The sequence below is a fragment of the Ptychodera flava genome, chromosome 5 (assembly GCF_041260155.1).
Source record: "Ptychodera flava strain L36383 chromosome 5, AS_Pfla_20210202, whole genome shotgun sequence".
NCBI lineage: Eukaryota > Metazoa > Hemichordata > Enteropneusta > Ptychoderidae > Ptychodera > Ptychodera flava.
In genome coordinates this window covers 22360831-22388614 of record NC_091932.1, presented here as the reverse complement: position 1 = coordinate 22388614, position 27784 = coordinate 22360831, and the positions used below count along the sequence as shown (strand labels likewise).

The following is a 27784-nucleotide window of genomic DNA, read 5'->3' as shown; positions in this document are numbered from 1 at the left end:
AATAACGCGATTGGAACCAATTTGGGAGAATCGGATCTTCATATTGTTCACATTTCTCAAAAGTTTTAGGTGCCTAATAACTGAATGTTGGAAGATTAAAAGCAACTCAAAAAACAAGTGTATTTCAGAAAAGAAAAAGGCCGATGACCTTACATTACAAGGTTAAACCGACGTGACTTCACTATCCGATTACCACAATTAGTTCCAATGGTGTGAAATATAGAAGAAACATTCAAAGCCTCTGGAGTGAGTGGTATTTAAGATGGTGAAATGACTTTTCAGGACAAAGAGTTCATATGCTCTTTTAATTCTTTATTTTGAATGAGGATGAACCAGGCAAAAGGTAAAATACACTCATGTTTCCAAATAAAATTCTTTTAAAGAACTCCTATACCAGTAACCATGGAATATGCTAAAACATTGAAAATTATACTAATGTTGAGTTATTGTCCTACATTTCTAACGCACCCTTTTACCAGGAACCCTTGAAATATGTTAAAACATTGAAAATTATATTGCTTTTGAGTTATTGTGCAACATCTCTATAAAATAATGGACATAAGATCTAGGCTACCATTACTTCAACCTCACACATGGTCAGCATCTGCGTTCTATCAATCAGCTGTACACTGACGTATCGCCCTTGCATTGGAGTATCACAACCACATCTGACATGGACTGGATTTTCCTTGACCATTCTCCCAAGTATCATCATTCCACAAGTTGGATTATCCTCGAAGTTTTCACTATCACCAACACGGATCTCGGCATTCTTCAGCCGGAAAGCTTAAGATTAAATGTAAGATTTATATAGATACTTTATCAATTTTTTGGCTCACGTGTTCACACACGTGAGCTTATGTCGCAGCGATGTCTGTCCGTGTGCCTGTCTGTCTGTCTGTGTGTCTGTCTGTATGTCTGTCTGTCTGTTAACCTGATATCTCAAAACGGCTTATCAGATCAGAATCATATCTGGTACATAGATTCAGTTAGCAAATGGCAAGAACTGATTAGTTTTTGGTGCGTGTGGCTTGCACACTTTTTGCTCATTTGCATAATTGATGATTTCAGAAAAAACGGATATACATTGAGAACGGCTGCACATAATTTGATAAGATTTCCTATAAATGCCGATCACACCAGAATATGTCATCCGTGAAATATATTAAGGGGTGACATGAAAGATAATTACTAATTTGCATATTTAATGAACTTTCCTTATTAGGGATATAGAACTGAATTGTCTTGACCAAAGATAACGAAACCTGCTATGCACATTGAACATACTATGATATAACTTTATTGAAAGTTATTAAGTATTTTAACTTCATGCATTTCCTAATTTGCATATTAATGAATTTTTCTAATTGAGGATCTTGATTGACCCGACCGAAGTTGACAAAACTTGCTATGTACATTGAAGATACTATGATACAACATCATTCAAAGTCATTAAGCATTTTTATTTAAAGCCCCCACTCAATTATCAGATTTATCTATTATGAATATTATGTACTTGATAAAATATTCAATGGAAAACAAAAGAATGACAAACTGTTTATGAGCTATTGGCACATTTGCTGATGCGAGAACCTGGGATTGAGAAGGGCGCCTTTAAGCCAATTCCTAATTTGCATATTTAATGAACTTTCCTAATTAGGGATATTTATCCGAATTGACTTGACCAAAATTGATGAAACTTGTTATCTACGTTAAAGATACTATGATACAACATTATTGAAAGTGTTGAAACATTTTTACATCAGCCAAGTCCTTATTTGCATATTTAATGAACTTTCCTAATTAAGGATATATATCTTGATTGAGCAGACCAAAGTTGACGAACCTAATTATGTACATTGAAGGTACTATGATACAACATTATTCAAAGTTTATAAAGCATTTTTGTTAATTCCTCTTCAAGTTGTCAAGTCAACAAAGTCTTACTCTGCGAGCATTACATTTATTGATGAAAATGAAAATGCGATAGCTTACTGATATCTGACACATACAGGTTTTGCTTTTATCAATAATTTTGCAATCACACTACGACGATCAATAAAATACCCCTTGCCAGTATTGCAATGAATAAATGTGACTAAACTAAGCATAACTAAATTCTGTAGTTGAACATTATTCTCGACGGGGGGAATCGTTGACCGCTGTATTTGAATCTATAAAAGTTATTATGAAATCGTGGGTCCATGGAGAAGTAATAACCTGCTTGTAACGGGTTAACTCTGTTCAAAATCTGATTCTTTAGACACAGCATAAATAGTGTAGACGCAATCTGTCAATGTAGTTACACCAAACCGCGCGTTCCTTTGACGGTAATACGTTTTTTTTGTTTTTTTTGTTTTTTTGACAAACAGTAATACACGTTAAGCACTACACGGTAATTATTCACTTTGATTTTCAACTTTGTCGAGTTGACTTATTAGATAAGCGTTGCTTTAATATTTGGAAGTTCAAGCTGTCAAGTCTTAGAACCTATAGGGTATTATCAAGCGTACAGTAAAAAACACATTTTGAAAAAAAACTATTCTGATCATTTTGAGTTTCGATTATTTATGGCATTGGTAAGGTAAATAAGATTACATGCAGTGATATATGTGCGATATAAATTATTGTTTTGTTTAACATGGTTTGTTCATGGCGAGTTTGACTATCTTCAATATAAGAAGTTGTCTTTTCTCTATGATATAACCTATTCCCTACATAGTAATAGCCTGCATAATTGATCACCACGTGAGCCAACAACTGAATGAAACACATGAACACCTATTAGTATTCTTTGCATTGCAGTGGGCTACATGTACTTAATCATTTAAAGTGTTTATGTCAGTATATGTTACTCTTGTCATAGGATTATGTGGTTAAAGTCGGTGTAGGATATATGTTTTGTGTTTTTGTGAAGTCATACTTTATCGGACACCAACGATAATATAAACCGAAGGAAAGTGATGCGTCTTTTTAAGTAAATATATGTTACGACTTTCTAGCACTAGGTGGATCCACTTTTTTCAGAAATTAATTAGACTATTCAGAACTTCAATGGGTATGGGTACAGTTTCGCTATATTAATTCCTCTTCGGTGAAAATTTCTCAAGTTGACATATCTTGTTTGATTATCGTAGCAAACGCGATCTGTTTACTTACGGCAACAATCCTCTCTGTTGGTGATGACTACTTCATAAATGTTGTAAGTTTGTCCCAGATCCACTTTCCACCAAGGCTGGTACTCCTTCTCTGTCCACGAGCACGACCCTTTATTAGCATTGGTGTTGAAGTCTCCATCCACAGCGTTCTCAGACCCAGAATCTTTCCGTCTTTTGTCTGAACTTTGAACAGTTGGCTTGCCCTGTGCGACGTTGTGAAGACTGGCAGGAAACTCACATGCTAGAAAGGCCAGGTAAATACACTGTTATAGCATAAAGAAATTGACATCAGGTAATCCATGCCTTTAACTACTGTTTTCTTCAACTTTGTGTAAAACTAAATTTCCTTAAATCGGTAAGGTTATTGACAGAATGTGGCAGTATGGCGTTTATATTACCCCACCAGGATGACAAATACTCAGACCACCATTGATATAAAGCGCATTACTACTTATATGCGCAATAAAATATTGTTTATTTCCATCTAAACCAGGCAGATTATTTACCGGATGGGGGCTGTGCGGTCTTGTGGTTGTTATCTGAGTATAATTAGAATAACAATGCACATTTTTTCCAACATCTAGGTGAATTGTCACTCATGTGTTATTTATTATAATAGAACCTAACCACTGACCGCACTTTCCAAACATTTCAGAAACATCGCAAAATACAATGACTTTAATCATTGATGGCCATAATATATTTTCAGAGCACATGACTTTTGTATTTTTCTTGTATACATGTATGCATATCAATACAACCATTTGTCTGTAACTGCAGCGATATTTCGTAATGAATTATACGGACTAACAACATCAGCAAAGTAAATGATTGTCGCTCACCAAACAATATCCCCAATTTTTACAGTATTACATCAAATGTTTGTATCTAAGACACCAAAGATGGTTTTTGGACTGTTAAGGTTGGTAATAAATACGATATTAATGGTTTTAAAAGTCAACTTTTCATGAACACTGCAGAAAACACTCCCCTGTTTGAAACAGAGAGGTAACGCATTACAACCTCCAAAGGCTTCACAATATTCATCGACCATAGCATTCCGTCCGTAAATCATATCGTATTGTATAGACTGAGAGAGTAAGAAGTTGAACCAATACTGGGTATACATGTCTCCATACCATAAGCAAACGATTTCACACATATTTCTATTTTTATTCCTCAAAAACAGAAGCTGTAACAACGCTACGTAAACTGTTAATCTTCATAACAACAGTGAGTGACGTCATTTGGAGATGTCATGCTAGAATAACTTTGAATGGTTAGATCGATTTGATGATAGTTTTGAGGAAAGGATTAATGACACGAAAATGGATAATATACTCACGTTCTAGCGTTGGAATCGTAGTTGCTGCAAATTTTATAAAGATAACATCATAATCATTGTTGATTTTTTTAACCATGACTCAAACTGTGTTTCAATTCAAAATGTTAACTGTATCATATTTAGCGCAAGATGAAAATAAATAACAAACGAATTCAGCGGGGAAATATTTCGCTTGAGAATAAATCTAGCAAAGAGTTGATTTATATTCTGATTTAGCGAACCATTTCATGGGTTTCTTGTCTTATTGTGTGATCCACGTGGTATTGTTCCGTTGTTCTTGGTTTATTTTCAAGGGTGTTCAGTTTTCTATCCAAAATGTTCGACATGATTTTCTGTCTGCCTTACCATGCCAATTTTGCACAGCCTAAGCCGGTTTTTAAATCAATTGTTAGCGAATTCAAATGGTTTGCCTTAATATTTCGTATGTAGCTGATAAATTATTTGAATTCGTGTTATAATATTGTATTACTCGTTTCATCCACGTACACTCCTTTTTGGCACTTGTTACAATAAATTGCATATAAAACATTTGTTGTTTCATAAGTCATATTTCTGAAGAAAACGTTTCATATGATATCTGCAGAAACTTCATCAGATTCGTACGTTATCTATCAAGCAGTTGTATTAAAACACGGAAATAAATTATGATAAAGTTATGATAAAAGTGATGACGAAAACCAGACGTACCTGTCGGTGGCGGCGGTGTCGCTATTGCTAAACATGAGGTTGATAAAAATTACAAAGTTTTGATAACTGATTAAATAGAGCAAAGCCACTTCTGTTTCCTACATGTCGAGAAGAGGCAATATAAATTTTGAGTAACAATGGCGTATCTTCATTTAACAAGAGTCCACTTCTTACATAATGAATTGTTTATGAGGGTAGAACTGAAACGGCTGAAGTTATCACCAATTACAACTATTGAGTATGCATACACTATATGTTCGCTCATTTCGCAATGAATTCCATATATTAAATTGTTGATTGCTTCTTCATATTTTCTGTAGAAAACTAAAATTCAATTCACTTGTTTCACGTAGACTTTAAACTACCACATTAGACTTTCACTTTACCAGTGGCAACAACTCGAATAAACAGGCGAAATACTGAGATGATAGTGAGGGCGAAAACCATGCATACCTGTTGTTGTTGGCGGTGGTGGTGGTGGTGGCGGTGTCACTATGGCTAAAAGTAAGTTAAATAAAATTAAATAGGTTAAGTTGCAACAAAAACGGATCTTTTCCATTTCCGCAATAAAGAGGCTCAGGCAAAATAAATTATATTCGCATTGAGAAGGGTTCCATTTAAAGAGAGACCATTTTTTATACGAATTGTATACCAGCGTAGAATTTATAGGGCAAAATTATCACCCATTGCAACTAAGTACACCTTATGTTCGCACTGTTGGTAACGCATTTCATATATTACATTTGTTGACATGCAATTTATATATTCTGAAAGAAACCGTGAAATTCAGTGAGCATGTGTTACATGATAACTTTCACTTACTACATCGGCTTTGCACGTTGACAATCAAATGTACTCGAATCAAATCAAATGAATTCTAAGAAAACTGATATTAAAGTAATTCTGAAAACCAGATGTATCCATTGGTGTAGATACTGTCACTACGGCTAAATGAGGTTATTAAACATTACTTGGGTCTGAATACTGGCGAAAGATAACAAGAGGAGTGATGTTTTCTGTTTCCTTAATACAGAGATACTGGTAATATGAGTTTACAATAATGCTTGCGTATCTTTTTTGAAAAATGAATTGTTTATGACAGAAGACCCTATAGACAAAATGACCAGTTGATTTTTAGTACTGGCTTGTCAAAGTAGAACGTTTACATTTCGTCCAATACCATTTAAATCAGCTTTAGTCATTGTTTATATCTTTTGCCATTTTATACCTCGTATAATAAAGCGCAGAAAATTTTCTTTCACATTCGGTATAGGTTGTGTTATAGAATGATAAAAAATACTTATATTATTATTGGATAACCTTAACGTGCTTTAGATATAATATTTAAATTAGCATTTTGTGTTAACCAAGACTCTCTCATTTTCATGAATATTTCAATAACCAAAAACCCCTGAAGTACTTCTCGTTATTTGAAGTATTTTACCTTGTTCTATACTTTCGCATCATATGTTAGGGTTCTAAGGAAACCTTCATAAGTATTAGAAAAGATGAGGTCCTCCCCTATTTACTTTATAGATAGTATTAATCACATAATGGCTAGTTCAGTATTTCAAGATCGGTGATTTTGTTTCTGAAGTTGAACGTATGTTACATTTTTCAAATTATGGTCCTTTTAATTATATAATACATGTAGTCTTTGAAAAAACTCATGTCGGTGAACGTATTTGGTCTTTATAATTTTTACGATTTCTGACCTACGAATACTGTTCTGGTTTCCCATGAATGAATTAGGCACTATTAATTGGCCTATACAATCGATATTACTAACAACACGATTGGAACTACTTGATGGTGAAGTAACGTTTGCTTACTCTGCGAATACAAGCTCATCTTCTTTTCTTTTTTGCAATACTCCTGCTTTGTGGGTAATTTGAATAATGCAACTTTCAGCTTTAGGGCACTCAATGCACTTTTGATAAATTTTAAAAATTCAAAGATCCCATTCTCCCAAATTAGTTCCAATCGTGTTAATTTAAAGAGAAGATACCGATACCAGAGATAAGGCTTGTGATCGGTAATGTTTACATTTTCCTTTTGAAAGATTGGGAACGTATATCTAAACCACATATACCCTTTTAATTTGTAACCAGTATAATGCTCTGTATTTCATATCCATAAAAATGATGTTAAGGTGTCATCTAAAATAGTATGCAAACAAGGTAATACTGTAGGTTACACATTAATGAGCATACAAAGATATTCTATGCCATGATCAAAGTATATTCTTATACCTCTGCCGGAGGGCAAAATGACTTGAAGTTTTGATGCTGCTCAATAAACAAAACGTCAGTTGGTTTCGAAATAAACGTCAATAGCTTTTTCCTCTTAAGGTGTAGCTGCATGTTGCTAACACAGTTTTTTCAAAGCAATATTTCTCATCAAAGATGATCAGAAAACCCCCTCATACTATATATTTTCAAAAAGCAGAGACTCTAAAGTATAGTATGGTAGCAGTAGTTTTCTCGAAGGATGAAGTGAGTGTATATGGGGTAAAAACCACAACTTTTGTTTTAATGATAAAAACTAAGTTAAGTCAAAAACTTATTTTCTGACATGTAATATTTCACTTTGAAGAACAGTACATGTAGAAAAAATGACTATTTTATTTTGCATTATCTATCCTCACTCTAAAATGGCAAGGGTTGAAAGACCAACACTCAAAAAGAGTGATTAAAATTACGATAAGTAAAATTAAATGTAAGAATTTTATTGCTTAACAAAATAGTTGTTTTGTTACATAGTATTTAAAGGGCATAAGATGAATTTTTCAGGAAATTTGACCGAGCCACAGTGGAGTTAAATTCTTTGGAAATTTTGAAAGTGGGAGGAATAAGAAGCCAAGAAATAGGGTGATTTGCATACATTTGCATAATGTTCATTTCTTTATCACGAAACTTTCGACTTCTTGATAAACTAATAGGTGAACCCAACCAATATTTTAATCTTTGGTTAACAAATTTATTAAAATTGAATGAATATTTGCAAAAAGATTTTTTAGCAAAATACGCTGTGTTGGTGCAGCGCCTCCTTAAAAAACTGAAGAAAGTGCTGACATATATCAATATTCCTAACCTGTTGTACAAATGCTAATTGTGTTATCTATATGTGTTATGATTCTTACATTATCTATAAAAGTAAGCAGCTGTTTTTTTACTTACACAAGGTTTCATAAACTTCTACTTCGCACAGTGTAAGGAAGTTATTTTGTCCTTCAAGTTGAACACTGACGTAGCGTCCCTTAGTACCGACGTTGCAATTGAATGGTATTGTGATCGATTTGGTTATGTGGTCGCTCGTGACCGTATTCCCACACTGACTGTTCCTTTGAATGTCACTACATGAACCAACACGTACAACGGCTCCAACCAAACGCTCCGCTGCAGGCAAAGCAAAGTTTATGCTTTAAAACTAAACTTGACCTCATTTAATGGCAATTTATCAAATGTTTGAATGGTCTGTAAACGTTCAGTTGCACCGGACTTGTATTGTAATTATCACTGGTCCAGCAAGAAACTAGAACATACTTTTTACTTGCAATCACGAAGGAAATAAAGACAGACTTTGACTATTCTTTCTCCGTCGATGAAAAACCCGCGATAAGTATATTTGAATGTCTACATTTCAGTTTATGAAAAGTCATATGTGTTAAAGTGTCAAAACTGTATTATTAAAAAGATTTAAACCTATAAACTGTAAGATTTGAATTAACAAAATCGTGATATCTTTTATGTATAAGTAATCACCATAATATATAATTTGCGGGTATGTCTTTAAATGTCCTGTGAACTTGCCTATCTATATCGTCGGTAACTGAAGCGTATCTCATGGGGAATTCAATCGACACTGCACTGATACATATATATTTTTAAAGTCATTGAATTCACTCCATCGAAACATATAAACGTTTAAGTTGAACGTTGCGAAAGTTTGACTACAATCGGTAGTAACAATAACGATAACAATAGGAAATTCTTTGGAAAATCATGTCATTTTTTCAGTAAAGCAGTACTGCTTCGAAACTGTGAAAGTGAATCACTTGCTTACTTCTCACAGAGAACGCTAGGATAAATAGCATCGGGTAGATTGGTTGTACATAGAACTCTAATCCACTAACAAAGTTAAACACTTATAAGCCTTATTTGTCCAGTCAATCTAAAAGATTTTCGAATCCAACCAACCAACCACAAATTGCGACAGATTTTTTTCTTCAGAATGCATTTTGGAGAGGAATTCAGAACAACATTTCATAAGTTCACTTGCATTTACCTTGGGAAATATGTCTAATTTGCTTAAATCAAATATGGCTGCCAGTCGTCCTACAAAATATACCACGCATTAAACAAGCCTTTTCAGTGATTTTAACGTTAAAAGTCTATTTCTTCGGCAAGGACAAAAAAATTGGAGGTATAATACTTTACATAGACACTTTTTAAATTTGCATATATATGATATGGCGGCCAACATTCCTACAAAGGACATATCCCGGCATATACAATGTTTTAAACAAGGTATTTTAGCGATTTTAAAGTTTGAATATATTTCTTTGTCATGATGAAACAATTTTGTCGGTTCATTGTTTTAAAAGGCGGTGTAATAAGTTGCGTAATTACATATGGCTGTCAATATAAATAAGGTTCTGGTATAGTTTTCAGCAGTAGAACTCTATTAGTATTAGTCCTTTGAAATTAATTTTTAAAACGTGAAAAATATGCTACAAATTTATTCATAATAAGAATCCATTTAAGAATAAATGTTTATTTTAATAGGTGTCTGAGGTTCATGAATGTGTTAAAATACGTCATAAATATACTGTATTTTGAAAAGGACATTACAACAAATTTGGTAGACTTACATATAGTACTTACAAACGGATTAAAATAACTATAATTATGTTGATGCACATTTACTATATAGATGTAAGAAAGTCATGCGATTTTAATTATTTTGTAATGTCGCTATGTTTGAAAACCGTTAATGATTGGTAGTCGTCTGAATAATATATTCTCTTTCTGAATGTAACATTGGATTCATCTGTGTACGGCGTTTTTTTGTAATTTGTATGGGTGTTTAACGATGTACAGTGTCAAAACATGTAATCTGCAACGTTTACTGTTTAAAAAAGACGTGTACAAAATTTAGACTGAACCCCTTTTTATGGACGAGTGCATCTTTAGTAGATCACCCTAGATGATAGCAAGAAGTCATCACATATAACAGCAAAAATTCAATAAACTCAACAAAGCTAATAAAAACGCAGAAACAAAAAAACAATATGACTAAAAATAACAAAGGCCACAATAGACACATATTAAAACTTAACGTTGTTTCAAACAATGTCAGACTCATAAAAACCTTATCAACACACTTACTCGCAAAAATTAAGAACTGCATGCTTAGCAAAGGCTTAAAATTAATTCAAACACCTAATCACCCCAACAGAATCCAACTGTACATCTGGAAAAATGACACTTCGATATTAGACTTAAACAAACCTTGAAACTCTCATTCATTGAAATCAAAGTGGACCTCACAGAACATTAGAAACACACAGAGTTTAGAAAACCATTTGAAAGCTAAGTAACTGACCCTTGTGAACTTCCCCTTTAAAAACCAAAACCAAAATCACATGATGCTTACAGAACGCAAGGCATTGAAAATTATATGTAAAATAAAGAAGATAGCAATTAAATATTTGATAAATATAGGGGAACAGCACCTCGACACGACAACTGGGAGATCAGAGATACTACGCAACAGCAAAACAAAAAACATTACATACACAACAGATTTATATTGAGAAAATCAAAGTTGAAAACAATGCTACTTTGGTAACTTTATACGTAGAATACATTGACATACCTCACATAGTGAAGTATTTGACTCAGTCAACAGGTCATTAAATCAGGAAACGTTACCAAACGACTATATGGTCAGAAAGCTAGCCAGCCCAGAGTTTGTACCCGTCTTCTTTTTTAAACAGTAAACATTAAAGAGTACATGTTTAGACACTGTACAATTTTAAACACCCATACAAATTTCAAATAATGTACAGATGAATCTAATGTTACATTCAGAAAGAGAATATATTATTAAGACTACTAACAATAATGTGGAAAAATCACAATTTTAAACAAAATGTCCAAGGACTTAACAGCTTTTCCTTGGTAGGATCCTAGTGCTAAAACTATACCAGAACCTTATTTATTTTAGAAGCTATTATGCAATAGGGCATTATTGTGGCAGCCTTATTTAATTTATACAAATTGTCAGGGCGAATTTTTAAAACAATAAACCGACAAAAGCATTTCTTTATGCCAAAATGTATTCAAACTTTCAAATCACTAAAATAGCTAGTTTGAAACGTTGAATATGCCCAAAAATGTCTATTGTAGGAATGTTGGCCACAATATTGGATTTATGCAAATTAAAAAAGTGCCTATGTAAAGTATGATACCTCAAAAATTGTTTGTCCATGCAAACGAAATATACTTTTAACGTTAAAATCACTGAAATAGCTTGTTCAATGCGTGGTATATGACCAAATATGTCTTTTGTAGGAATGTTGGCCGCAATATTGGAATAATGCAAATTAACGATTTGTCTATATTAAACATGTCTCCAAAATGATTCCTCATGCTAAATAAGTAGTGTCAGACTTTGAAATCATTGAAATAGCTTCTTCAACATGTGATATAAAGCCAATTATGTTATTTTGTAGGACGACAGGCAGCCATATTTGTTTATGCAAATTTGTTTATGCAAATTACACATATTTACACATATTTCCCCAGGCATATATTGACTTGATTATATGTTCAAGCCTGATACAAGTTTAGTCTATTCAAGAGGTGGTCAAACATCTCAAAATGTATCAAGTGATGCAAATTTGGTTAGAGACTAATTATCAACAGAACGCAAAGTATTAATTATATCACAGAGTAATATCATAGACAGAGTGGCAACACTTGCATGCCTTTTGTTCCATGGTCGTCTCGGTAGACTATTGGCTTTTCATATTAAAATGAGCTTCAAAGGTGTTAAACTTTTTGGAGGCTTTGTTTGTGGTTGATAATTACACGAGATTATGCGAAACATACGACGAGATGGCATCGTACTGCCAGTCGCGTAGCAACCATAGTTACTTTGTGAGCTCTCAGGCCAGAAACACTGCCTCACGCCAATCAAAACATAACACGCCAGCAGTTTCATAAACATGTCCTTTCTTGGCGCACGTGTAAAAGACGGTGTGACTGACCGTAAACCATTGAGTAAAACCAGACAGTATCGATAAAAGACTTTCAAATTTGGTTCAAACACACTCATTATATATTCATGAAAATATGAGAGGAATTTTTAAAACGGTAAAACCCACTTTCCTGAAGCTCAAAACACTCGCGTTTTCGCCAGCACATCAATTCCGATCAGCACCACACGACAACTACAACACAAGCTTTGTCGAACATACTTTCGCTTAACAATTGGTGAAAATCCGAAAATTACCGAAGGGTGCATGGTCGGCACTCTTCGGAAAAGAGAGCCAAGAGCTTCGTGAGGCGAGGCAAACATGGATTGCTTACGTAACCGCTTCACGCCTTAAACAATAGCTGTTGCCACTCTGTCTATGATATTACTCTGTGATTATATTATGAATATTTTTCAAGCAATACATAAAAGATAAAAGAAGCTTACAGCAGCAGTCCTTGCGGTTTGTAATGACCACCTGATCAACGTTGTATATGTTCTGAAGATCAACCTTCCACCATGAATTTTGCTGCTGCAGGGTATGAGTACATGATTTGCCAGGCCAATTGCTGTCTGTGTTTCCATCAACAGCATTCTCCGCGCCAGCTGGATACGAAGCTGTGTAAAGGCTGCTCTGAGAAGCTGGTTTTCCTACGGCGATATTTTCTGACACTGAGAAAGGAAATGTATAGATTTCAGGGAAAGGTGGTTTTCTTGTTATTCAGTATAAGACAGAAGATTTGTGAACATCATCTTGAATGACACACTGAAAATCGTGAATATTTCGATTGTATCTTGTCATGTTGTCTCAATATGACCTTCGGTTACTTTCTCCATACTGGCAGTGGTTATTTTAACTGGACAACACCATGAAGCAAACATGACGCGATGAGAACGACAAATATAGGTAAAGCACCCCTGCAGAAAGTTCTCTCGACAGAAACGGTCAATTAAGGGTTTGTTTGTTATTATATCTCACGAACAATGACAAATTTGTCATTCGCTATTTGTCAATGATGTTGCCTCGATATACCAAAAATCCCTTTATTTTTACTTACACAGTGTTCCATAAACTTCGACTTCGCACAGTGTAAGGAACTGATTTCTTCCTTCGAGTTGAACACTTACATAGCGCCCATTTGTGCCATCGCTGCAATCGAAAGTCATTGTGATTGACTTGGATATTCTGTAACTGGTGACCGTGTTTCCACATTGGGTGTTACTTGCTATGTTACTGCTCGAACCAACACGCACAACTGCTCCCTCCAGACGTTCCGCTGGGAGAAAGTAACAAACAATTTCCCTTTAGCATAATATAGATTCATTTTGTTTTATTTTTAATGCCAGAGCTCTCTGATCATATCATGCCTAGTGGCAATCATTGCACTTGTCAAATAAGAAGATATATCATATAAATGTATACCTTTAAGGTAATGTACTGTATTTGACGTGCACCTTGTATTGAATTGACTTGTCGCATCAGGACACAATTTGCTCTCCTTGCGTCGGGCAAATTATCACCTGCTCTCGGGCACATAACCCATGTATTTAGGCAATAATATATATTAATAACTGGCATGTGCCAAAGCATCTAATATATGCAATATTTCAATTTCTGCTAAATCTTATTTAACTGCTAATGTGGGTGTGAGTCAAATTAGACATGTTTCGCATTAGATAAACATTTTGGGACTCTAATAATTCTACAATATTTGTTTGCGTTTAGTACTTTTTGGAACTAATTTTGAAGCCTATTTGGTAAATATACACTGAAAGGCTTATTCCTGTGAATATCGCAAATGTTCTTTGGTTCCATAGGATTGATCACAGGTACGGCAGCCATTTTAAATTTCATGTGTGGCCACTTTAGGGGTATTTTTCCCCTAGTGCCAGATTTTTCGTAGTGAACCCAGATTATTTTACAATTTTAAAGGGTATGTTTAAAACACCTTTTATTGAATATGGGCAAATATTTAAGTCTTCAAGATTCAGGGCGTAAACTACCTTGAAGAAAATTTGTGATTTCGTGTTCAGTTCACCTTTCTTTGCGTTCTAAGGAAGACCAGGTCTTGGCTTGTGGTATTAAGATTGTACCGAGGTATGATTTGCGTATAACGTATGACCTTTTGTTACAGCGTTGACATATAAATACATAGTTGGAAGTGTTCCATGTGTTTATAAATTTGTAAATCTTTCGAAGTAATAGCATTGATCCAACAAAATCTTTACAACATGACGATTTAACCTTCCGTTCAAAACGGTTTCCGGCAAAAAAACAGGCCAACATGGACACTTTTGTTTAGAGTACACAGTATTTACTTTTGTCGGAATGCGCGATAACATGACATCATATCCAGTGAATTTTTAATACTAGCACCTTTGAAAGTTCAATAACAACTCACAGCAGCAGTCCTTGCGGTTTGTAATGACCACCTGATCAACGTTGTATGTATTCTGCAGATCAACCTTCCACCATGAATTTTGCTGCTGCAGAGTATGAGTACATGATTTGCTAGACCAATTGCTGTCTGTGTTTCCATCAACAGCATTTTGCGCTCCAGCTGGATACGAAGCTGTGTAAAGGCTGCTCTGTGAAGCCCGTTTGCCAACGGCGATATTTTCTGATACTGAGAAAGGAAATGTAAGATTTCAGGGAAAGGTGGTTATCATGTTATTTTGTATAAGAGAGGAATTTTGTGAACAGCATATTGAATGACACATTGAAAATCGTGAATATTTCGATTGTATCTTGTCATTTAGCTGCATGCTCTTTACTGGCAATGGGAATTTTACCTGGCAACACCTTGAAGCACACATGACGCGAAGAGAACAACGAATATGGGTAAAGCACTCCTGCAGATAGTTCTCTCAACTGAAACGGTCAATTAAGTGGTTTGTTTGCCACTATATCTCATGAACAATGACAAAATTTGTAGTTAGCTATTTTTCAATAACGTTTAACTTTCCTATATGCCAAAAAATCCCAAGTTTTTACTTACACAGTGTTCCGTAAACTTCGACTTCGCACAGTGTAAGAAATTGGTTTCGTCCTTCAAGTTGAACACTTACATAGCGCCCATTTATGCCATCGCTGCAATCGAAAGTCGTTGTGATTGACTTGGATATTTCGTGACTGGTGACCGTGTTTCCACATTGGGTGTTACTTGTTATGTCACTGCTCGAACCAACACGCACAATTGCTCCCTCCAGACGTTCCGCTGGGAGAAAATAACAACTTTACCCGTTAGTATAATGTACATTCAAAATCTCATATCAACGAGTTTCCTGATCACATCATGGCTAGTGATAATCAGCGCATCAATTAAGAAGATTATTAAATAAATATATACGTTTCAGGTAATGTGTTGTATTAAATGTGTACTTCGCATTGAATTGGGTTTAATAATGGCCGCATGCCAAAGGTGTAAAATACTCCAATTTTCAATAATTCACCTTTGAGAGGCAACTACTGTCGATGAGAATCAAATCGGACATATGCGCTTTTTTCAGGAAGAATGTGCATTCTGTATAGATATTCGGACATCAATACTTTTACACTTTATTTAGTTTGACCACTGATGGGAACCGCTTTTGAAGCCCCAGTGACGTTTTCATGGGCTTCTTATTGTGAACATCGAAAATTGTCTTTCTTTTCCTTGGGAATGGACACAGCAATTTTAAAAGTTACGTGTGGCTGTTATTGGATGATTGTTTCAAAGTATAAAATTTTTGTTTGATATTGATGCATAGATTGAATGTTCCAAACGTTTATACAGTTTAAACATCTTTCGAGGCAATGAAGCATTGATTCATCAAAATCTTAAACCACGACGATTTACCTTCGTGTAAATTTGTTTTGATGGCCATACTGAAAGGTAATTTGTGTAAATTTTCTCACGACTTATTGCGGCAGCTACGGTGAAAATCTTAGGGCAATGATTTTTTTTTTTCACAAAATTAAGGCGTCTTTCAAGATCGTTATGTATGAAACATGATAATCATTGTTTGCAGAAAACCCGTATGACAGCAAATTTAACGTTAAACTCACAGCAGCAGTCCTTGCGATTTATAATGACCACTTCGTCAACTTTGTATATATTCTGAAGATCTACCTTCCACCATGGATTTTGTTCTTGTAGAGTGTGGGTACATGATTTGCTAGACCAATTGCTGTCTGTGTTTCCATCAACGGCATTCTGCGCTCCAGCCGGATACGAAGCTGTGTAAAGGCTGCTCTGAGAAGCTGGTTTTCCAACTGCTACGTTTTCGAACCCAAAGACTTATAGTGAAAGACATATGAAAAATAATTAGTGGGATAGCAGTACGATTGCTTTGTATAGCATTGAACGTTGTATGAGCACAGGGTGTTGTCTAAATGTCCGTCCCCAGGGGTGGGTAGGTGTGTCGTTGTATCGCTAATAAAGATATATTCTACCAACCTTTGGTGTTTCGGTCTTAACTTAGCACTGCCCTTGACAATCTTGCGTATACGTTTTATCAACATGCTGCGTCTATTATCTGATGAGTTTGAGTGCCTAATTAGCCAAAGTAATCAAGGGTAAATTACTAATCTGTGGACGCTCTCACCAGATTATCACCGGATTAAATTTGACAAACTCAATAACGAACGCACCAGCGTTCACAAATGCACAGGCACAAGCCCGGCTAGAAAGTGAGCTGTTCATGAATCCAGACCTTGAAAACGATAGTGTGACAATCAAAGGGATTGTGAACAAAGTCTATGCCCAGCGAATAGTCCCCGCATTTCTGGAAAGAGGCCTGCCCATACTTTGCAGAGTGCATGAAAGACCAGGACCTCCTTCTTAATGAGATCAATTTGTTGAAGAACAAGTAGGTACTAGTTCTGCCTGTTCATGGATTAGAGCAGCTTCAAAAATCAAATGTTCCATGGCACTGGCCTGAGGAAAACAGTAACAGCAGTTCGCTACAACAGGCTGCTGGCGCAAGTGCCTATGCTTGCAGACGTGCAGGTTTCATTGGAACTAAAGTATCTCAGTAGTATCCTCTTCTAAGTATAGGCGCGCACAGCGCACAGCGGACGGAAGAAAGATGGACGGCAGTTTGTGGGTAGAGCTACCCTTCCATATGATTATTACAGGGCCCAACTGTTGCAGCAAGACAGAGTACCTCATGAGTCTGTTGGAGGGCCCTTCTGAGTACCTTAGTGGAAGATTTGCAACCAGAATACCCGCAAAATGTGCCTCACATCTTGATATAAGACATCATCGGTAAGTTGTTTAAGCTGCAGGATCTTCGAAAACACGTGCCATCAAGCCCTAGCCCAGATGTTTGCCGCCTTCACACCCAAATACTTCTACACCTGGAACTTGCAAAAACGAAAATTGCCGAACTGAGTTTGGGAGGCATTGTGGACCAGTAGTTAGGGTAACGGACTTACTATCGAAGGTAAGTTCGAGACTCGGTTCAAGACCAGGTAGCTCAGATCTAGAGTAACTGATTGACTGTCGGAGGACGGTGAGTTCGAGACTCTAGCACGGTGTTGTGGCCCTTAGCAAGGCTCTTTACTCCTTAGTGCTCAATTCATTGAAGTTGTACTTTTACGACCAGTTTATTATAAATTATTAGTTTTAAGAGTCTGTACGCTGACCACACAAATGTCTAAGTTAATTTATTTTGCAACAGTCAAGAGAAATGAACATATCTGGTCGCATACTTTAAAAATAGATTTAAAGGTTTGGCAATGTGATGTCTGCCTAGACCCTGCAAGCATAAACTGTATGTACATAATTAACTTGAGCTGGTTAGCAAATTATAGTGAATGGTTTTTGAACCAACCACAACTGCATTGTGATAATTATTCCAAAATGAAGGAAACCGACAGAAAAACTGCAATTATACGTGCAAAAGCTTCACAACGTCACTGAAAACTATGCTATAAAACAAAATAAAGAAAGTATATAACTTACACTACAAAATTGGCGGGGGCCCCTTCAGTGAGGCAAGCGAAATAAAGAGGGGTGCAGTTGATGACCTGGAGCTCAGGTTAGGCAACTGCGAGGCCGAAAGTAGTTTGGGAAATGGCAGAATTTCCGAAGAATGGGGGCCAGAATGGAATCCAAGGCCAAAAAAGGGAAGAATGGCCGTAGTGAACTCAAAAAAGAGAAAATATGTAACGATGTGAAGGGTACCAGATTGCTATGTTGATAGGTGGTTCCCATGCAGGGGATGGAAACCAAAGGCCATTGAATTAAAATATTTTAAATATTGAAAGTCAGGGCTCGAAATTAACTTTTTTCCCTGGTAGTCCACTTGAGCTACCATTTTCTGAAGTTAGTAGCCCAGTGGCAATGGCTGGTAGCCCATGCATATGTTAGTTTAGGGATATTTTGTCATTAACCAGACAAGAAAAAGCTATTTTTCAAGATTCTACTTATGAAGTGAATTTGCTAGTTATTTGATGTGAATACTTGTACACCTTTAATACCCAGAGGAAAGGGGCATGACGAAAAGTATTAATACTCAAAAGTTTGGCGACCTATTGACAACCCCTTTCATTTTCAGAGTTGTATGCATATTTTGATAGTCGTCATGGCAACGACTACGACCTTCTCAGAAAGTGAGACATACTGTAGCAGGGCTAAAAATAGACCATGGGCTTTCTGAAGTAGGGAGTAGGCATAATGTCAGTGTTATTGTAATTGATACATTTTGATCAAAATGCAATGAAAATGCATTTCATTGGCCACAATCCTCTTTACGATTTGCAAAACAAAATCATTGTCTGGCCTTTCTGTGTTCAGCTGGGTTTGACTGCATTTAGCTTTTCCGAAAGTGACTGACCGCACTTGGCATACCTAGTACTGACTGAATTCATGTCCCAGGCCTTGGTAGTCCGTGTGGGCTACCATTTGATGGATTTTGGTAGCCCCAGGGAAAAGTTGGTAGTCTGTGGACGCGGGACTACCGCTAATTTCGAGCCCTGGAAGTAACCTACCAGCATAATATTTATAATTAAAAATATTGTAACCGGAGGTTCTGTCAAAATTTATGACGTGTCCGATACAAAGCTCAGTTACCTACGCAAGTCAACCCACGGATAACCAATTTTCCGGGAAATCAACAGCAGTATGCACACAGAGAACAATGACGTCAAATAAATGAATAAAATGTAAATAGAAAACAGACTGGCTGAGTTTTTGGGCCGTGTGCAGAGTAGGAGATGATAGGCAGAGAGACAAAATTGTCTCGTCGGACACGTAACGTGGATGCCGGAAGGAGCAGTGTGGCGAGCCCACAAAACACATTTGTGTCAAAGACATATATGTAGGAGCACTATTCTATCTGAAATAACTTAATACCATTCTTTCTAAATTTTACGAACTTTAGCATTTTATGCATTTTTAACTTTGTGAGCTAAAGCAACCTTTGTAAAATACTACAACTTTTATTAAATAGATTGTACCAGCTTAAATTTTACATTCAATTTGGAAACTTGGTCATCCGTGGGTTGACTTGTGTAGCTGACTGACTGCAGTGAGAAAGCTACTGTAAATCCATGCTACGTGTGACGCGTTTAATTATTAAACGCCAGCTTTTAAAGATTAAACACGTGCGTTTATTAAAGTGTCGATATGTTTAGAAACGAAATGCCTGTGTTTACAGTGCGTTTTACCTAGGTACCGCATCTCAACGTACGAGACGGACACATTTCACATACAAAACAAACGGTTAGCTTGGGTATCAAGACACATTTGAAAGTCACCGAATCATTGATTAATTACAGTTATACCACTCTCCGCCTCGTGCCCATTGTTCTAACCATGCTCTCTAATTTCCATAACCGAATATTTTATTATATACCACCTGGCTTTCTTTTGTTTAAAAAGTGTCCGATTTACAAGTTCTTTTGTTTAAAAGTGTCCGATTTACTAGTAAATCGGACAGTTCTTTTGGTAAAAACTGTCCGGTTTACTAGTAAATCGGACACTTTTAAACAAAAGAACTTGTAAAATGGACACTTTTTAAACAAATAAAGTCATGTGGCGACGAGTAAAAAAACACAAATGCGAGACATTATACCAGAGGAAATTTATTTCACCATCAAGTTCAGAGTAAAGACACTTTAAAAGAATCACCGGACTGAATTAATTTTGCACGACTGTACATCTCAAAATCAATTACAGATCACCGTGAAATAACGGTATTGATTGCAAATATCATTTCTGTGTTAAGGTTATTGTTATCACGATCATTCGAAGCTGAAATTTAAGATTTCAATGTCAGTTATCAACAATGAATGTAGAGATTTCAGTCGCCTTTGGTAAAGTTAAATCTAGCGACAGGCAAACACACACGCAGTACCACAGTAATTGTGGATCTACACGTATTTTTTTGTACTTGCAGTTTCTGTTGCGCCTTTCTCTGACGTTACTGTGTAGCTTGGTCTTCCGATTGTGGCCGTTAGCACTGGCGTGATAGGGGGACTTTTCTTTTCCATCTTTGGCTTTGGTAGTTGAAGTGCACCGGATACATCTTTCATTTGTACTTCATCCGCCATATCGATATACGTAGAGCGACTCGGCAATTGCGTGTATGCTGCTCAAAGTTTTCGACCCAAATGAGCAAAGCGTGACTCTAACGTCGATCTGCAAACACCTTTTCACTTCATTCAACCAACCAATCAATCAAACATAATTCATACAATTCAAATCAAACCAGGAGCTCAACCACGTCATCGCACTACAATAGCAACACATGTCAACTTTGTTTTATCCAATCATGGCTTATTTTTTTATACTTTCGTTCAACAAGGTGTCAAAATGCGTCAATGTTTTCCTGCCAAAGTTTCAACTTACACTGCTCTAAAATTACAAATAAAAACTTTCGGCGTGCAAACAAGGCTCTAAAACTCGGCAAATTCGTGGTATAACACGGTCAGCGAACTCGTAGTCGGCGGTTTACGGAATTTAACGGTACAGTTTGCCATAAAACTCCTCGTCCCTGCGGGCCTCGGAGTTTTACTGGCAAACTGTACCGTTAAATTCTGTAAACCGCCTCCTACTCGTCCGCTTACCTATAGTAAACCAGCATGGGGCAGCCGCTCGGTCTGGATTGAGAAATACACTTGATCTACAATATTACTGTTTTTACAATTTCAACTAAGAGTTTGAGAGCTGAAGGTTTTCTCAACGGAAACTAAATAAAAAGCCTCACATTTTGCTGCAATGCACCTAAAAATTACAGAAATTACACAAAACATAAACACCGTAACAAAGTTCAAAACCTTTATTTTTCAAACATGAATACAGTGACCGTAATTCAACGGGCTAACGTTAACACGAAACTTTAACCTTGAAAGGAATGAAATACACAGGGCCCGAATACGTCTACTTCGAGGTCTGACATGAACCTCAAATGTCTGTTGTCAACGCAAGAAACGGAGTCTACTTTAAATATCACTGCGGACGACGATGAAGATAAAAGTAAAATTTGAATTACGGACTAGCCTAAGCAAAACAAAATCCATATTCAGTGATGTTCTATGCAGTATATGTATGCGATATTTCAATTCATTTTACCTTGAAGCCGAAACTGTAAAAACGGTTATATTGTAGATCAAGAGCATCTCTCAGTCCAGACAGAGCGGCAGCCCCGTGCTGGTTTACTGCCATTAACCAATAAGTCGGTGGCTTTGAAATGTCTCTTGATACCTAAGCTTATCGTTTGTTATATACGTGAATGTGTCCGTCTCAAACGCTGAGTGAAACGCACTGTATTTAGCGTATTCAAACTGTGTGTTATATGATCACGGGGAACTCTGAAATGTCCCTGTTTAAAGTTTATTCGACAAGCTTGTGCGTATTATAAAAGGTTATTATTTAATGAAACCTATTGTAAATTACATGTACGAAAAATTAACTTTCGAAATATTATATTATTGCCGTTTGTGGAATTTATTTAATACTGAACCCATTAAATACAATTATCATTTATTCCGAGTCCATATTTCAGGTGGAAAATACACTGTATAATATTTTGCGCTATATTTTTATGTTACGTTTTTAGTCGAAAACGTCCTTATATGCGTATGACGGTGACAAAAAAACCACACAATGAATCGGGTGTATATTCTTTCTGAATTACTTTGAACAAAAACAATTCTAGTTAAAACACCTAAATGCCGAACGGTGATCATTCAGAACTTTGCTGGTTTCTGGACTGAACGACCCCAAACCGACCGATCTCATTCAACTGCGCCCTACCTCGACTCTATAGGCGTCAACTCAACCTTCACCCTGGACAAATTTACCCCACAAAAGATCTAACATTTTCATACAATTTGTGATTCATGCCCACTTGTGTTGTGAGTTGTTTCATTTCACATCTACTGATAGGACCATTCTTCATCAGAAAGAAGTTGGTTACCTCTACCAATACGTCATAATTTGAAAATTAATGCCGTCCACCAAGAAGTTCCCGTATGTTGATAAATGCCGTCTGGAGACCGGCTTTCGCCACTGCCATCGGTGCCGCGTATTCAATGGAACCACTTCACTATTTTTCTCGTGGTCGGCGGTGATTCCGTTCACGGCTTGCCTTGGGTGTTTCGGAAGCTCTAACGAATTCACTGACAACAAATTGCTCACAAAATTTGCCAAAAGACCAATACTAATACTTAACTACAACCAACAAAATTCGGGGAAATCGGCGTTGAGGGAAGAAACGGAATAAAATCTTGTAAAAAAACAATCAACAATAAAACGACATACTGAACTACGAAAAATTTAAAAATTGTAAATCTAAACTAGTTGTAATTAAACGAATCTAATTAAACAATATCAAAAAATACCCATAAAACGATGAATCTATAGGAGACTTTTTACAAACTATCAATACGCTAAATTTACCTGGAAATGTTCAAACTCAGTATCGTATGGAGAAGATCTTACTGGGGCGACGGGGCAAATCAACAAACCAACAAACGTCCGCACAGAAATAGTGGAATGATCATTGGTATGCAAGATCGCTTTATTATAGGTCAGGGTGAGAATTTCTGGCACTGAAATTTCTGGACGGTAGAAAGTACGGGGCGGAATAAGAAAAGATTACGACCAACGTGTTACCGAAAGTGCCACAGCTGATATACCAAGGCCTCCTCTATAACTTTCAGGGGGCGTACATCGGTATATAACGTACAGTTGATGGCAAGGTATAGTTCTACGTCCACTGATGAACACGATTCCAAATATACCATGGCTGCTGATTTGAGCTCCTACCCCCGATCGAAAATTTTCAACGCAAAGACTTAATATCAATATTATTGCGAGATTATAAGTTCCCTCTTTCTACTCGCAAAATAGCTGAAATCAAGATAATTATGATAGAAACAACCGCAAAACACCTGCTTTTTTTCTTATGCACATCATGAAAAAATGAATTATTCCGGTCGAGAAATACTACAGCATTTATTGCAATGTGAATTTCTTACTATTGTCCTCGCAATGATTTTGCATCTGGGTCTATTTTATCACTGTCACTAAACCATTTCTGACGATTTTTACGAAAGAAGTATCAGTACACACTCATCGCGGGAACGAGTAACCATGATATTGCAAAGACGTTCACAAAATGTTCATCACAGGAAAGATTACCGTAATCCCCTTTTCAAAGGTGAAGGAAATGTATATTTTTTTTTTATTTCGAAAATTCCCGAACTGCAGGCTCTAAATACAAAATTCGTTTTTTCTTCTGAACAATTTCCCGACAATTTTGCAAACACACTCCCGCTTTCATGTGACGGGTGTAACCGTACATTTGCTGCTTTCAGTGGAGAGTCAAAAACGTCATATCAAAAGTCAGAGAGGGTAGTAAAAATATCAATATCCGAGTTATGTAAAAAGGAGCAATTTAATAGGCTCAATTTATTGTATATTGTAAAAAATCTCCAGGCAACTCGAAACAGCGTCAGATTATGATCTCTCTTACTTAAATACTACACTCATATGGTAGAGTAAGAAATGTGACCTCCTATCGCTATGTACTACTTCCGCCAAGCGAATCCGCTTAACTCAAGACGGTAAAATGACTATAATTAATTTATTGCTAGTCTCTGTAATTTTTTCTGTCTATTTGTTAGTTGTTCTTGAGTTTGTCCGAAAACTATTTCGGTGAATAAGGTGAGTTTCGAGACACCTGAGGTTGAACGAAGTATCGATATCGGGATAGCAAAATCAGTCTCAGACAATCGAGGAAGAACATAAGAGTATATTAGTCTACTCATTAAATGACTCCTAAGTAAATATTGAGGTCAATAAAGGTTATTTTTGTGCCCTGGCTGGGAAAGGAAAGTTGATAAAGATTCTATTCATAGCATAAAAAGTCAGATAATATCAATAACTTCATATGGAGCATGGAAGTAAAAAACAACCTCAGAAAAGCATATAGAGAACAACGACATCACGGCGATCTTCAGACCTTTCCTCGTGTTTCAGTCTGAACGGTCAACATTTCATGCTAATCTATGGCAAGTATGACTTTTTGGACAACTCCGACAGAGATGAACCACGGTTACTCTAGGGGTAGAGTGACCGTGTATGAACCATTTGCGATCGAGTTTCATGCCTAGACACGATTTGAAATAATGCAGCTCGTGGGCACCTGTATAATCGTCGTATCACAGTCCCGCTGGATAGAGGGACTGTGGTTGCTGTGACGAAAAAACTCTCAATCATTTCTACATCTTTAGAAAGATGATTGAATAACTAAGCTTCTTAGAACATCGTTATCAAAAACATGACATAAACAGAGTATTTCAGACGCATGGACATATGAAAATAAACATAAAATTGCAATAAAGTACGACATTCATATAACAAATACTTTTATCATGATATTTCATCTTAGAAAAAGTGTTTAACTCGAAACACAACTTGTTGAAATTAGGAAGAAGTCAAAGTGTTTTACTTGTTATTCTGAAATTTAATTTTGATTTAATTTTACCGTTCTCATGCAATAATTTGAGCTTGCTATAGGAGCCATGGGTTTCATTGAATGATCATGTAAGCTTTTTGCGATATTCAATTTCCCATCTTGTTACTCGCAGTTTGTATTACTACATGTAGTAAGTATATTTATCACAGAACCAGTCTTGTAATTTTACACTTTACCTTGAGATATTGAAAGGTGTCCGAGCTTGCTGTTTTAGGGTTTCGGTCGGTTAGAAGCGTTACTGTTCCTCTCAGATACAAATAGTTCAAATATTTTCGAATCTTATCGCGAATTTACTGAATTGTACTTACCCGTTAAGGTGCCACAGACTACCACGATCAAGCAAAGAGCCAACAAATGCTTCATTGTGAAATTTTTGATTCAATCCTACCTCGCAATCATCTTTATAAACGTTATAGCACCACTTGATGCAAAGTAATTGGCCGATATAAATAGTAAAATATGACGTTTTACAATGTACACTGCTTCAACATTACCAGCCGTTCAAGTTTACTTAGCGAGCTCAATTTACTTCGCAAATGCGATAGTTAGGTATAAAAGAATTATTAAAAAGTCGACTTCTTACCCTGCTATAATTGATCTGTTGTTGTATCACCAGCATGAATTACTAACTGAGCCTAACATCTGTAAAGTCAAAATGTTTCGACAGGTACAAAAAAAAAAAGGACCGAAATTGTAGGAAGAATTTTTTTAGATATGGTATAAATTCATGAAGAACAGTACTGTTTTAGAGCCACTATATTAAGGTATGGTCATGTTTTTAAAATTTTGCTTTGTGTAAATTTCATTCCCAATTGTCCAGAGTAGCGATGGTTGGTGTGAACACATAGAATATTGTTAATAATGTGTATGAAATATCTTTTTAGATACTAATAATATATATTTTTGGGATTGTCAACGATTCGAATATTTAGTTTCCTTATTTTTCGACATTGTCGACACCTAAATCTAAAAGCAGCTCAAATGTTGTCATACATATTTTTTAACTTCTGTAACTTTTGAAACTTCAAACAACTCCATCCAGTGAATAGACCTTATACACAGAAATTGAGTATAATGTTATAATTTGCCTGGATATGTGCTCCACAGCAGGTGGCAATTTTTCCGACGCCAGGAGGGCATATTGTCTCCTGCTGCGAGGGCACATAAGCCGATGTATTCGGACAATAATATTTTTATTACGGAACTCTTCACAGTTAACACTATATGGCATTTAGTAAAATGCAGGGCATTCTCAAACGAATTTACCATAATCGACCAGCATCAACATCGAAAACAAAATCAATAAGTGTTTCGATGCGAATAATGCACTTTTGTTACACAATTTTTAAAATATATGTGTTACTACATTCTACAGAAAAAAGTGGATCAGAAATCAGGCACCTACGTGTTTGATGAGATCTTTGTCACGTTTTTTTGACGGTTGCTCGGATCTCGCTGAACTCCAGGGAATTATTGCACGACATTGTAGTAACCGATCCTCATGGCAAATACATTTTCGTGAATTGTACAAGTGCTTAACAGAAACTCTCTTGGCCTATAAGAGAATATCGTTGCATCACATGGTGGATTCGTGCACTTTGTCAAAATTGTGGAGGTCGCTGATTTGAGATTAGTAATCAACCCATGTAACATAGCCATCAAATTAAATTAAATTAAATTAATAGAAAATGAATTTAATATAGTGTCGTATTTTCAGTTCGAAAGCAGTGAGTTAGGTTGGATTTTTTTTCTTTCGTACTGTATTTTTTTTTAATTGAAGGTGTCAGTGTTTACGCTATAATGGCACAATGCATTGTCAACCAATCAGCTGACAGTGTCCATGGCATGATTGATGCATTGTTTACATTACTTGGCCAGCAAATGCCAGCAGGGTATGGCGTTATTTGTTGATTTGGTGTAGCCTAATTGGCGAGATGGTTGACGAGAAATGTCAAAATTATTTTTTAAAGGAAAATTCCAAATTGTAGGACATTGGTAATGTCTCATTGAACCCATTTGCTCGTTCATCGTAATATATTGTCATTTCAATAATTCAAATTCAGTTTCCATTATGTTCGAGTCTTTGATATTTGGGACCCTTCTTTGTGGAATTCCTTGCCCTTGAAGACTCTCCCACCAAGAAATGTAGAATGTATCAAAGGGTTATTCGACAATTTGTCGTTTTATAGATTATTACCGTTCCATCTGCATGTTCTTGTTCGAGTTCGTGTCGATTTGTTTTACGACACTAGGTTCAGTTATTTGTGTATGTCTACACTGCCGTAAAATCGTCGTAAAGCCCACAATATTTACGATTCATGGCGATTTCTGTTCCATGTGACCCCTGTTAAACCTGTCC

At 36.1% G+C, this 27784-nt stretch overlaps 1 protein-coding gene across 1 annotated transcript; it reads right to left on the bottom strand.

Moving 5' to 3' along the window:
* Positions 1-288: 288 nt before the first annotated feature.
* LOC139133263 (uncharacterized) lies at positions 289-25833 on the bottom strand. Its single transcript, XM_070699786.1, has 12 exons — positions 25734-25833; positions 16502-16732; positions 15453-15671; positions 14856-15080; positions 13512-13730; positions 12901-13125; positions 8370-8588; positions 5644-5688; positions 5191-5217; positions 4504-4527; positions 3160-3399; positions 289-786 (listed from the first exon to the last, which is right to left on the bottom strand). The coding sequence occupies exons 1-12, from the start codon at positions 25786-25788 to the stop codon at positions 566-568; spliced, it is 1950 nt and encodes a 649-aa protein (XP_070555887.1). The 5' UTR covers positions 25789-25833; the 3' UTR covers positions 289-565.
* Between the last annotated feature and the right edge of the window lie 1951 nt (positions 25834-27784).